This window comes from Zea mays, chromosome 8 (genome assembly GCF_902167145.1).
Source record: "Zea mays cultivar B73 chromosome 8, Zm-B73-REFERENCE-NAM-5.0, whole genome shotgun sequence".
Classification (NCBI taxonomy): domain Eukaryota; kingdom Viridiplantae; phylum Streptophyta; class Magnoliopsida; order Poales; family Poaceae; genus Zea; species Zea mays.
In genome coordinates this window covers 165,106,063-165,119,351 of record NC_050103.1, presented here as the reverse complement: position 1 = coordinate 165,119,351, position 13,289 = coordinate 165,106,063, and the positions used below count along the sequence as shown (strand labels likewise).

General features: G+C 46.1%; 1 protein-coding gene across 3 annotated transcripts; it reads right to left on the bottom strand.

The window, feature by feature from the left end:
• Positions 1-1,384: 1,384 nt before the first annotated feature.
• LOC100278261 (Protein OSB2 chloroplastic) lies at positions 1,385-9,569 on the bottom strand. 3 transcript variants are annotated; one of them, XR_004851776.1, is made up of 9 exons: positions 8,645-9,564; positions 7,971-8,109; positions 7,010-7,163; positions 2,849-2,949; positions 2,612-2,756; positions 2,400-2,540; positions 2,005-2,066; positions 1,623-1,915; positions 1,388-1,482 (listed from the first exon to the last, which is right to left on the bottom strand). XR_004851776.1 is itself a non-coding variant. In XM_020542029.1 (8 exons), the coding sequence occupies exons 1-8, from the start codon at positions 9,043-9,045 to the stop codon at positions 1,763-1,765; spliced, it is 1,224 nt and encodes a 407-aa protein (XP_020397618.1). In that variant the 5' UTR covers positions 9,046-9,564; the 3' UTR covers positions 1,385-1,762. The 3 variants fall into 3 exon arrangements, 2 of the variants coding, with proteins under 2 accessions (XP_020397618.1, NP_001348241.1); XM_020542029.1 differs by having other exon boundaries at positions 1,385-1,915; positions 2,472-2,540; NM_001361312.1 differs by having other exon boundaries at positions 1,391-1,915; positions 8,645-9,569.
• Between the last annotated feature and the right edge of the window lie 3,720 nt (positions 9,570-13,289).

The following is a 13,289-nucleotide window of genomic DNA, read 5'->3' as shown; positions in this document are numbered from 1 at the left end:
GCGAGTGTTGTGGCTTTGACACTCGGCGAAGGAACTGGCAAAGGGGCCTGGTTGTGCTCCCGTTGCCGAGAGCTAGTTCAGCTGTCAATCGGCAAAGATAGAACCTTTACCGAGTGCCTCCTAATACACTCAGCACAGGTATTGACAAAGGTGTCGACGGGGAGCTTCTTTGCCGAGTGCTGTGACAGTAGACATTCGGCAAAGAGTAAGCCTTCGCCAAGTGTCACGGGCACACTCGGCAAAGTCTCTATCGCCGTCACTGGACGCCGTGTCGGTGACTTTTCTTTGTCGAGAGCTAGGTGGCACTCGACAAAGTCTTTGCCGAGTACCCGACAAAGTACTCGGCAAAAAAGTCGTTGCCGATGTAAAGTTCACCGAGAATTCTTTGCCGACTCCGTCGAGTGTTTTTTAGGCTTTGCTGAGTGCTTCAGTCATTCGACAAAGTAACTATGTTCGATAGTGAACACTTGCGCTTGTGAAAGAAAAGGAAAGCAAGATGCTTGTGCGTGAATAAAGGTCGACGCGAATTCAGCATCTTTTGCTTCCCATCAAAGAACAAAACATCTATCTATCTATCCCCACGGATCAGGTAGAGATATGGAAGGAATAGACATGGAACGATCCTCTAAAAAAGGGAGATAGAAAGTGGAGACACGAGGAACACTATGTGCGGCGAGGCGAGAAGGCCATTTAAGGGACGAAAGGGAGGGCAGAGACGTAGGCATTTGGGGGCCGCCGCCGCCGTCGTCTCGTGTTGATGAGCCATGATGAGAGGGAGGGATTGGACATTGGTCAACGGCAGCACTCAGGGAAAAGAACAGCCTGTGCGAGTGGGTGCGCCATGGGAGGGGCCTTGGCCTTGCAAAAGCATTGGAGAGGGCTGCAGATGTTGTCTAGTCTTTACAGACAGCTCAGCTAGGTGTCTTTCTTTGGCCTCCTAATTGCCCTGCTGGGAATATCGGGTCATCTCAGGAGATAAGACGTTGCCACACCAAATAAGTGATGGTTGTGCTTCAAAGGCGCCGTGCTTTTGTCCCACATGGAAATGGACGACGTCTCATCCTGGCCATGTAGAAACAAACAGACGGCCATCATGGTCAGGTACAACTTTCAAAGGCGTCATCACAGAGGCAAGGCAAGCATCTACAAGATCTTCCTCATCAGGGAGTTTGGACGAACAATCATTGGGAGTCGACAACTAGTGCCCAATCATTCATTTCAGGTGATCATCATAGTTATTAGGACTAGGATCCGACACTAACGCTGTTCGGTGCTGTATAATCTTACTACTAGTCCTTTAGCGGCCCAACCGCCTGGACATAGTAATTAGGGTCATAACGCAATGTTGTGCATCCTTTGCATCTCAAGGGATCAGACAAAGTTCGAAGCAAAAATAATAAAGGACCATTTTCCATTCATATGGGCTTTTCATGGGCCTGTGGGGGCCAATCATAGTCTACCAATGCATCTTCCATAAAGGTCCTACCAGGCCCCAAAAAAACAGCGAGCAACCCATCCATCAGTAGTACAACAGAGAAAATGTGGGGAATCATTAAAAGCCTACAGGATGTGATAAGCATCAATTTGGAAACTATTTACATCCTGCATCCTTAGTTCCTTACCAGTCAAAAATGCCCCAACCTGAATTTTGTTGTCTGAATCAGGAGCCAGCCGCACGAGAGACAGACCCAATATCAATTTAGCAAGAGGGGCAGAGAGCTCGGGCAGGTTTACCATGGCCGCCAAGCTCATATCATATCGATCATGACAGCAAGGTTTCTTTCCTTGTACCCTTGCTACCTCCCTTAAAGTTCAAGGACGGCAGTGCATCTACCGCCCATCGAGGTGATTTGGTTCCTATCCATAGAGCTTGCCCTGAATCCTTGTTCTTGAAATCAGGATGCTTTAGTGTCGGCTGCACGCCAAACAAGACAACTGCAATGTTTAGCACAAATACTAGGAACATGAGGCTAGTTGAGGTGCAGTTTTTCCTTTTATACGAACCTTGTCTGATCGGTTGTCCCACCAGTTTGCTGGATTGTTCACAAGATCTCGCCACAAGTCCTCTGAAAAGCAAAGCGTATCGTCATTAAAACAAGTCAGATGTCTGTCGTCTCAACTACCTATTTTGTTCCAGAAAAAAGAGAGAGGAAGCTTTGGTTAAAAAAGGTAGCAAAAATTACTCAAGCGAGCAAAATTTGTCAAATCGGATGATTGAGGCAAAGTGAATATAATGATATACACATCAACATGCAGCATAACCATATGTAAAAATAACTAGGATGCTATCTGGCTAATGCACCGGGGAAAATAGCAAAACAAGAATACAATTCAAGATTGATTTTTGTACAATCAAACATCATGTACTAGCAGGTACCGAAGTACAGTCTTTGTACCACCTTCAAGTCTTTGCTTTGACACAGCAGATGCATCTGGGCTCTTCATATTCCTCCATACAGTCTTTGTACCACCTTCAAGTCTTTGCTTTGACACAGCAGATGCATCTGGGCTCTTCATATTCCTCCAGTTTGTACTCGTTCCTGCTAATTCTATTAGTACCCAAAAACGAAAATAACAAAGTGCTAAATTTAGCGTTTTCAGGTATCATTACCGAAAGGTTTATCTTTTCTTTCAGTGGTGTAACCACTACCGAACACCAAATCATCCAGCTTCTCAAGAACTGATGTTGGTGCACTGTCAAGCCAGAGTACCTCATCTGAAACCTTGTTCTTAAAATCAGGATACTTTGGGCTCCTCTGCATTTATAGAAGTATCAGTATAGCATGCAAGCTGTATTTCTTTCAAGGGGGACTTCTATCATTCTATGAATAATAACTAGCATACTCACTGAACCAGTTTTTTTCAGAGGCCGGTTATCAATCCAATCTTGAGGTCGAGATATAACATCATTCCAGAGTTTATTTAACTTATCCGCCTTGTTTTTATAACCTGAGTATCCAACACCATCCATCATCAGAAACTGCAGGCGTTATCTTAATTCACAATTGAAATGAACTGAAGAAAATGCATTGAAGGTCCTTAAACTTGTCACATGTCCACTGTGTGGTCTAGGTCCTTGCACTCCTAAAACGCACATATAGCTCCCTTAAGGCCTTAACTTACTTGGAGCCTGTTTGGTTGAGCTGAAGCCTTTTGAAAAGTCGTTGTGGGCTATGGGTTGTGGAATAGCTACTGTGGTTTATAAGCTGTGATAAAGATAGAAGCCGTTTGTTGTAACAACTGTGGCCTCTTAGAAAAGTTGCTGTCAGAAGGTCATGCATATCATCCGACCCCATATGTCAGCCACACCGTGCAGAAAACGAGGATGCCGTCGGGGCTGCGTGCTCTGCGATCGGAGTTGTTCTCATCACCGTCGAGGTCACGCACACCTAGCGGTGGATATAGATGGCCAGCCGGGCTAATCGGGCCGGCCCTGGGCACGGCACGGCCCGTAGTGCCTGGGCACGGCACGGCACGGTTGGTACCGGGCCCGTGCCGGCACGGCCCGACAGGTAGTGCCGTGCCTGGGCCGAGCGCCAGGCACGCTGGGCCGGCACGGGCACGGCACGATTAAGTCCCAGGCACGGTTAGGCACGGCTACTAGAAAGCACAAATATCCCGTCCCCCCCTCTCCTCTGGGCGCGCCTCGTCAGACACTCTCACTCTCTCGCTTCGCCCGTTGTCTCTCGCGATCTCGCCCTCGGTCTCTCCGTCTCCTGGCGATTTGGGGGCGATTCGACTCCGCCGCCGCCTCACCGTCCGACTCCGCCGCTCCACCTCACGGTCCGACTCCGGTACGGTGCTCCACCGCTCTATTCATTTGCATTCATTCTTGATCCTAGAGCTAAATTGAGGGGCTTCAATAGAGTTCTATCTATTTTAGCTGGTGTCACACACCATGATTACTCTGGTTATTTAACTCTTGTAAGAGCACAATTAACTGAGGTATTTAACAAGTATGAAGCTAAGTTTGGTGCAGTGCCCTCAGTTAGACCCTCACAAACAACAAGGACTGGTAAGAAAAGGACTAACCGGGGTATGATATATGGTGATGATGATGATGATTTGTTTTCAACCCCAATTGGTGGAACAGGTTCCTCTTCCAACCCCACTCCATCTGCTTCTCTCTCTAGACACACTTCAGCTAGTGCTTTGCTGCAAGCAGCAAGCAATTGTGCATCTCTTGGGGCTGGTTCTGAGTTATCAGCATATTTGGATAGTGATACTATCCAGAAGTATGATGATGACTTTAATCTGTTGACATGGTGGCAGGATCACAAGCTGACCTACCCATCTCTTTCTATGTTGGCTAAGGATGTACTAACTGTGCCTGTCTCTACCATTTCATCAGAAAGTGCTTTCAGTCTCACTGGCAGAATTATCGAGGAGCGTCGACGTCGACTGACCTCGGAGATGGTCGAGATGCTGACCTGCATCAAGGACTGGGAGGAAGGGAATGCAAGGACCCAACACACTGTTGAGAACAAAGAACTTGAAGACTCATTCTCTGATCTATATCTTGATGATGAACAAGTTCCAGTTGACACTCCAGGGTCCTCTCATGCATCTCAATCTCAGACACCTACTGATCCACAACCACATGTCGAAGACTGATCTTATTTAGCTAGTTTGATCATATTTCAGCTGATGTGCCTGTAACTAAACTGTACACTGTAAACAATGACTCTCTCTGTGATATGTAAGAACACTAAATGAGCTGTGGGCTGTACTCTTTTTTCCTATCTAGGGTTTTCTCACAAGGGTGAGTTTTTACCTAGATAGGTTTTTAATGAGGCAGCCATTGCACTAAACAGCTCAGTATTAGGTATTTTAGTATGTTTAACTGTGTGTTTGTGAATTATATGTGGTTTGTGTGTTTTCTGGTGTAGTGTCCGGGCCGGCCCTGGCACTATGGGCTGGTCGTGCCTGCCGTGCCGGCACGGCACGGCTAAGGACCCTTAGTGCCGTGCCTGGGCCTGGGTTCAGGCACTAGTGCCGGGCCGGCACGGCACGGTTAATAATCGTGCTAAACGGGTCGTGCCCTAACCGTGTCGTGCCTGGCCGTGCCAGTGCCGTGCCGTGTCGGGCCGCCCGTTTGGCCATCTATAGCGGTGGAGGCCAATCTAGACACCAGAGCCATGCACGTCAGCTACTACAACCAGTACAGCAGCAGGATCCCACCCAAGTTCGGCACCCTGCAGTCGCTCATCCGCCTGGACATGAACAGCTGCACGCTCACGGGGCCCATCCCCTGGAGCTCGCATGACTCGCCCACCTCAACATGCTCTTCCTTGGCTCCTCAGTATCGACAGCTCACCAGGAAGATACCGCCGGAGCTCGACGCCCTCGCCAGCCTCCAGTCGCTCGACCTCTCCATCAACAACCTCAACGGCGAGATACCCACCAGCTTCGCCGGCCTCAACAACCTCACACTGCTCAACCTCTTCCGGAGCCAGCTCCAGGCAAGATACCGGACTTGGTCGCTTCCCGTTCCTAGAGGTGCTGCAGGTATGGGACATACAACTTCACTGGTCAACGGATTTGATGTGGAGACAGCAGGACAGCCTGGGGGCGCCATATTTCATGTGGGGGTGCCAGCCTGGTGGCGGCGTGCGACCGGAGACAGGCGCTGGCAGAAGGAACCTTAGCATCGGGCTCACCATTCCTCGTGATGTTTTCACACAGATGGGAACACAAGGGGAAAAATGAATCGGTATTTTCATAACCAGTGATAGGTGGGTAATTTCTTTGAAGTTATGGTTTCCATGGCCATAGAAAGCAGGGGGGGACTGCTGTGAGTTTTGTACTGGAGGGAAAGCTGCTTTTGGCCAAAAGCACCTATAGGTTTCCGCCCCTTTGGTTGGCTTTTTGAGAAGAGAGAGCAGGTTAGAAAAAACAACTAAAGAGAGACTTTAGTGTGTCACTGGGATCCTAATCACACTATTTAGCAAATATTTACTTATGTGGCACTTTACACTTTAACTTGGGACCAAAAGGTCACCATGCTCGACAACAGGATCATGGTCATTGTTGTTGTCGTGTAAACTACATGTCAGGTACCATTTTTCACACCATATAGGCAAGTTTATGCTGATTATGGTAACTAGAAAATCAAGTGGCACACTTAAGTAACTAACAAATTTGGGGAACCGGCAGTGCATTTTAAGAATTTAGGGACCTATATTATACCATGAGACATATTTAAGAACCACTAGTGTATTTTATCAAATCAATTATACAAACTATATGTTAAAAAACTATTTTGGAGGCACAATGCTTCTGCTGATGCCTCTACAAACATTTTGTAGTTGCATTTGAATGAGGTAATACCTCTCTGGGACTTCTATTTCTAATTTTCTAGTTTATTAGTTTGAATTTAAGCAAAGAAGGCCCTAATGAAGGTACATAACCCTCAAACATACTTGGCAAGTGCGTTCAACATACAGGATATCCTAAAAGCATAGTCTTTATAGACATTCTAGGCTACGTGTTATACAATAGCCTATATGTACATATATTCGCAAAAGGTGCTCTGAGTGAATCAGTTCTAACTTCTAACGAACAACTTAAAACATCAATATGCAGTAAGAGTATAACCATGGATGTTGCTTTATATTCACTACTTGAGGCATCAAGATAGTTCCAACAGTCCTGACCAGTTTCCAAAGTTATTGGAGCAAGATCAACATGATACACCGGCACATTTGCTAATCAGGATCAGCATTCAGCAATCAATCTGATGAATTATACACTAATCAGACTTATGCATACCAACAAAGGTGTGCAACCCATCACATAACAATGAAACATCCCAGAAAGAATTCATCACACACAGTCAAATGTTAGAAATAAGTCAGTTTTATCAAGTTGAAGCTTCCTTTTAGATGCAGTCTTGGGATGACAAACAAGATGAACTCAAGAGATACCAGAGCGGGGTTTGGAGAAGGCAAGAGGGAGCAGATGAGACTTCACACAAACACACACACACAGAGAGAGAGAGAGAGATTACCTGAAACTGTGCCAGGCGGAAATGTAGAGGTCGTTTTTTTTGCTTCAACTTTCTTTTCAGCCTCAACAATCTCCAAAAATCCTTCATCTTCATCCAGTATGGCATCCATTTCAACAGCTTTACTATCGACAAATTTTAGCGAATTTGCTAACACCTAAAACATATTAATATTTAATCTGTTTTTCAGTCGGCTGTCAGCTTAATTTAATTATTTAAAATAAGAATTATAAGATGGACTGCTACTACATAAATTTGTGGGAAGAGTAAGAGTAAAAATTGTTCAGAACTTTTTATTGCGAAGTGCAAAAGCAAAGGAAAAGGTCCAAATTACACCCCCACCCACAGACCATGGGGTTTCAAATAACGCAATAGACTAATTTTTTGTTCGATTTACTTCCCTGTTTAAGTTGGTAAACTTACCCATTAATATGATTTGTAAGTTTTTTTTTTTTGTTTCTCAATGTACAAGCTGAGTTTTAAGTTAAAATTTTGTGGTATGGTAGTAAACATCATAAATTATGTTAAAAATATATTATGAATTTTCATCAATATTTTGATGGGTTAGGACATAGAAAAACAAATTAACTCTAGAGATAAATTAATTAAAGAACATTATTGAACTTTTTGAAACAACTTATGGTGTCCACTGTCTTCTCAAAAAAATAACATAAAACTTAACTAGTACATGGAGAAAACAAAAAGACAAATCTTACTAAGGGGTAGAAAGGAACAATTCAATTGAAATAGTTGGGGGAGTAAATCGAACGAAAAGGCTAGTTTAGGGGGTTATACAGAGGTCAAAGTCAAGGGACATTTTGGACTTTTTTCCAAAACAAAATGGGTGCCAAATATTAAACGAAGCACAAACTATATTTGCACTGAACGCGTGAGACATTTGCCTACCCAATGAAATTAACAAAGAACAGAACAGCAGAAATAAATATGAGCAATAGCTACATGCCTGAATGTTTGCTTCGCCATCAGCAAGCTTGAATGGTGGACCATCACATGTTAATTTCCCAGACACATAAACAAGATCATTTTCTTTCAAGTGGGAAGCAGCTATTTGTGCCCAGTTATCTTTGAAAACTATGGGAACCCTGAATGTAAAAAAAATTGGGACATCAGAATATTCGTACGGGCGAGAAAAATGGGAAACAAATGGCAACAGCAGACATGTCAAAAAATAAAATTAGTAAAAGTGTTCCAGAAACAACAAAAGATACTTCTGGTGGTCCTTAGTATGTCTTAGACTACAAATGCTTGTGTTGGACATTAGCATACCATGTTGAAACAATGGTTATAAAATATGGATAAATAAAGGCAAAGGAACTTCTGGGTTTTCAGAATAACGATATATGGCAGCCAAGCAGGTCCAAAATTTGGTTCACAGTTATATGTACAGATAACAAGGCAACAACGGATTTAGTTAGTCATTTCGATGCAATAGAGAACAAAAAAAAAAACTGAAAGATTTGGGAGCAATCCCGATTCCAAAGTCACACTATAATTATCATAATATCCTAAAGTTTAAACCTTCATCCCAATTGCAATCACTACGGTATCGTACAAAGTCATTACTGGGTGTATGTAATAGAGAAAAGGGCAACAAGGGAAAGCAAACAACCCACTCACCAGAACTTGGGTGAGTTGATGCCACGGTCGTGCACGAGCACGGAGACCGCGGAGAATCTGCCGTCGGGCAGCCTCTGCATGTGCACGGGCGCGCAGATGGTGCCGACGAGGTGCACGGCGTTAGCGACACGCGGCTGGAACGGGACAGTGGGCGGCCGCGGCAGCTCGCCCGACAGCTTCTCTCTCTGAAACGCAGCCTTCGCCTCCGAGTCCGGCGGCGGCGGCGGTGCTACAGGGGAGGAGGCGGCAGCGTGGTCTCCGGAGTCCCCCGCTGGTGGCGGCTTGGCGCGGCGGGCGTAAGCGCGCCTGGGGGGCGTGGAGAGCGTCGCGGCGTAGGGAGAGGTGGCGGCGGGGAGGAGGAGACGGTGGGTGAGGAGGCGCGAGAGGAAGTGGTGATGCATGGTGGCTATCTGGCTGTAGAACCCTAAACCCTAGCGAGGGAGGCACGCAAGGAGAAATCCCAGGGAGGGAGGGGGAGCCAGCCAGCCCAAAATGCTAGGGAGTCATTTTTCGAGGAGATTTTTTTTTTCATATTTGGCATCACCTTCGTCGAGTTTCAATTGCCATATTGGCATTACAATCACACACGGTTTGAAGATTTGACATCACTTTTTCTAATCGTCGTTTGTGGATGTGTTCTTCCTATCGTGCCCCTGTCTCCTTTCTTCTCCACACATCTCCGTCATGCAAGCTTATTTCACCAAACATGGCCATCATCGTCGGTGTGATCGCCTACGGCTGCCAGCAGCTGGGTCGAATATGTCGTCGGCTTCTCGCTGTCCATGCTCACCAACTCCCTGGTGGTCGGTGTGCCCATGGCTACGACGAGTGGGCGCAACAGCTCTCCATCTTCCAGGCCATCGTCTTGCTGGTCGATGGGTTTCCGTCCCACTCGACGATGGGTAGCACGGGGAGGTCATTCATCAGCTTGGCGCGCTTGGCATCCTCGGTAATGATTGTTAGAACACAAAGTATGTATATTGTGACAGTTTTGTATATGTAAACGTGTACACCAAAGATAGAAGAGGCCAGGAGATATGGTAGTTAGTGTAGTAAAGGAAAGAGATAAGTTGTTACTATTTTATCTCCTTAATTATCTCCTGGCCATTCATCTAGGTGCTACACCTCCCCTATATGTAAGCTGCGGCTAGGGCTTTTCCAGCCATCAAACAAATCAACACGCAACACGCCTGTTATGGCGTTTCTCTCCTTCCAAGCGCCTCTGAATCTCTCATGTGGTATCAGAGCTTAGGGTTCTATGGCAACGAGTTCAAGCACCATCACCAATCCCTTCTTCGGTTTCCAAGTGACCGAGAAGCTATCAAAAACAACCATGTGTCATGGAGAGTACAGGTCCTCGTCGCGATCCACGGTGCTCGCTACGAGGGGCATATCAATGGCAAGGCTAAGGCCCCCGATGCTGAGATCGTTGAGAAGAAGACAAACGACACGATCGTCACTGAAAGGGAATTAGGCTTACACCTTTTTCCTAATTGTTTTTTGTGGTTGAAATGCCCAACACAAATAGTTGGACTAACTAGTTTGCTCTAGTCTATAAGTTCTACAGGTGCCAAAGGTTCACAATAAGCCAATAAAAAGACCAAGAAAGGGGTCAAACAAAGAGAGCAAAAGACATCCCAAAAGGCACCCTGGTCTGGCGCACCGGACTGTCTGGTGTGCCACCGGACAGTGTCCGGTGCACCAGGGCACCCGACGCTGAACTCGCTACCTTCGGGAAAATCAGAGGGTGCTCCGCTATAATTCATCGGACTGTCTGGTGTACCAGCGGAGCAACGGCTACTTCGCGCGCAACGGCCGACTGCAACCGCATTCAATGCGCTACAATGCGCGCCAGAGTCAGAGCACGCGCAGTTGGCGCACCGGACAGTCTACAGGACCTGTCTGGTGCACCACCGGACAGCCCAGAGGCCCCACAAGTCAGAGCTCCAACGGTCGAACCCCAACGGTCTGCTGACGTGGCTAGCGCACTGGACAGTGTCCGGTAGCGCACCGGATTGTCCGGTGCGCCATGCAACAGCAATCTACCAACGACCATATTTTGGTGGTTGGGGCTATAAATACCCCAACCACCCCACATTCAATGGCATCCAAGTTTCCCACCTTCAACACATTACAAGAGCTATAGCATTCAATTCTAGACACTCCAAAGAGATCAAATCCTCTCCCAAGTCCGGAATCACTCCAAATCAAATAGTGACTAGAGAGAGCGACATTTATGTTCATTTGAGCTCTTGCGCTTGGATCGCTTCTTTTCTTTCTCATTCTTCTTGTGATCAAACTCAATTGTAACCAAGGCAAGAGACACCAATTGTGTGGTGGTCCTTGCAGGAACTTTGTGTTCCGTTTGATTGAGAAGAGAAGCTCACTCGGTCTAAGTGACCGTTTGAGAGAGGGAAAGGGTTGAAAGAGACCCGGTCTTTGTGACCACCTCAACGGGGAGTAGGTTTGCAAGAACCGAACCTCGGTAAAACAAATCATCGTGTCTCGCTCTTTATTTGCTCACGATTTGTTTTTGCACCCTCTCTCTCGGACTTATTCTTATTCCTAACGCTAATCCGGCTTGTAATTGTGCTTAAGTTTATAAATTTCAGATTCGCCCTATTCACCCCCCTCTAGGCGACTTTCAATTGGTATCAGAGCCCAGTGCTTCATTAGAGCCTAACCGCTCGAAGTGATGTCGGGAGCATCCGCCAAGAGGGATCTCGGGACCGGCGACAAGTCCGCAAGCTTGGGAAGAACACACTCAAGGGAGTCCGCCCACAAGCACAAGGAGGAATCCTCTTCCTCCATCAAGTCCCATCGGATGGGTGACAAGAAGAAGAAAATGAGAAAGGTGGTCTACTACGAGACCGACTCTTCGTCACCCTCCACCTCTGGCTCGGAATCGGCCTCCACCACTTCAAAGCGCCATGAGCGCAAGAAGTATAGTAAGATGCCCCTTCGCTATCCTCGCATTTCTAGATGCACTCCATTACTCTCCGTTCCATTAGGCAAACCACCTATGTTTGAAGGTGAAGATTATTTTATGTGGAGTGATAAAATGAGGCATCACCTAACCTCACTCCACAAAAGCATATGGGATATTGTTGAGTATGGAGTGCAGGTACCAAAGAAGGGAGACAAGGATTACGACTCGGAGGAGGTCGAACAAATCCAACACTTCAACTCCCAAGCCACAACTATACTCCTCGCCTCTCTAAGTCCAGAGGAGTATAATAAGGTGCAAGGGTTGAAGAGCGCAAAGGAGATTTAGGACGTGCTAAAGACCGCGCACGAAGGAGACGAGGTGACCAAGATCACCAAGCGGGAGACGATCGAGGGGGAGCTCGGTCGCTTTCGGCTTCGCCAAGGGGAGGAGCCACAAGATATGTACAACCGGCTCAAGACCTTGGTGAACCAAGTGCGCAACCTCGGGAGCAAAAAATGGGATGACCATGAAATGGTTAAGGTTATTCTTAGATCACTTGTGTTCCTTAACCCTACACAAGTTCAATTAATTCGTGGTAATCCTAGATATACACTAATGACTCCCGAGGAAGTAATAGGAAACTTTGTGAGCTTTGAGTTGATGATCAAAGGCTCAAAGAAAATTATCGAGCACGACGACCCCTCCACACCCGAAGCACAACCGATCGCATTCAAGGCGACGGAGGAGAAGAAAGAGGAATCTACATCAAGTAGACCACCCATTGATGCCTCCAAGCTCGACAACGAGGAAATGACGCTCATCATCAAGAGCTTCCGCCAAATCCTCAAGCAAAGGAGGGGGAAGGATTACAAGCCCCGCTCCAAGAAAGTTTGCTACAAGTGTGGTAAGCTCGGTCATTTTATTGCAAAATGTCCACTATCTAGTGACAGTGACAGGGGCGACGACAAGAAGGGAAAGAGGAGAGAAAAAGAAGAGATACCACAAGAAGAGGGGCGGCGATGCCCATGTGTGTCGCGAGTGGGACTCCGACGAGAGCTCCTCCGACTCCTCATCCGACGAGGACGCCGCCAACATCACCGTCACCAAAGGACTCTTCTTCCCCAACGTCGGCCACAAGTGCCTCATGGCAAAGGACGGCAAAAGAAAGAAGGTAAAAGCAAAATCCTCCACTAAATATGAAACCTCTAGTGATGAGGATAATGCTAGTGATGAGGAGGATAATTTGCGTACCCTTTTTGCCAACCTAAACATGCAACAAAAGGAAAAACTAAATGAATTAATTAGTGCTATTCATGAAAAGGATGATCTCTTGGATTCTCAAGAGGACTTCCTAATTAAAGAAAATAAGAAGCATGTTAAGGTTAAGAATGCTTATGCTCTAGAAGTAGAAAATGTGAAAAACTATCTAGTGAGCTAAGCACATGCCATGATATTATTACCAACCTTAGAAATGGGGATGCTAGTTTAATTGCTAAGGTTGATTCAAATGTTGTAATGCTTCAATTACCAATCTTAGAGATAATAATGATGAATTGCTTGCTAAGATTGAAGAATTAAATGTTTCTCTTGCTAGCCTTAGAAATGATAATGAAAAATTAATTGCTAAGGCTAAAGATTTAGATGTTTGCAAAGTTACATTTTCCAATCTTAAAAGTGAGAACGAAATATTACATGCTAAGATTGTTGAACTAAAAT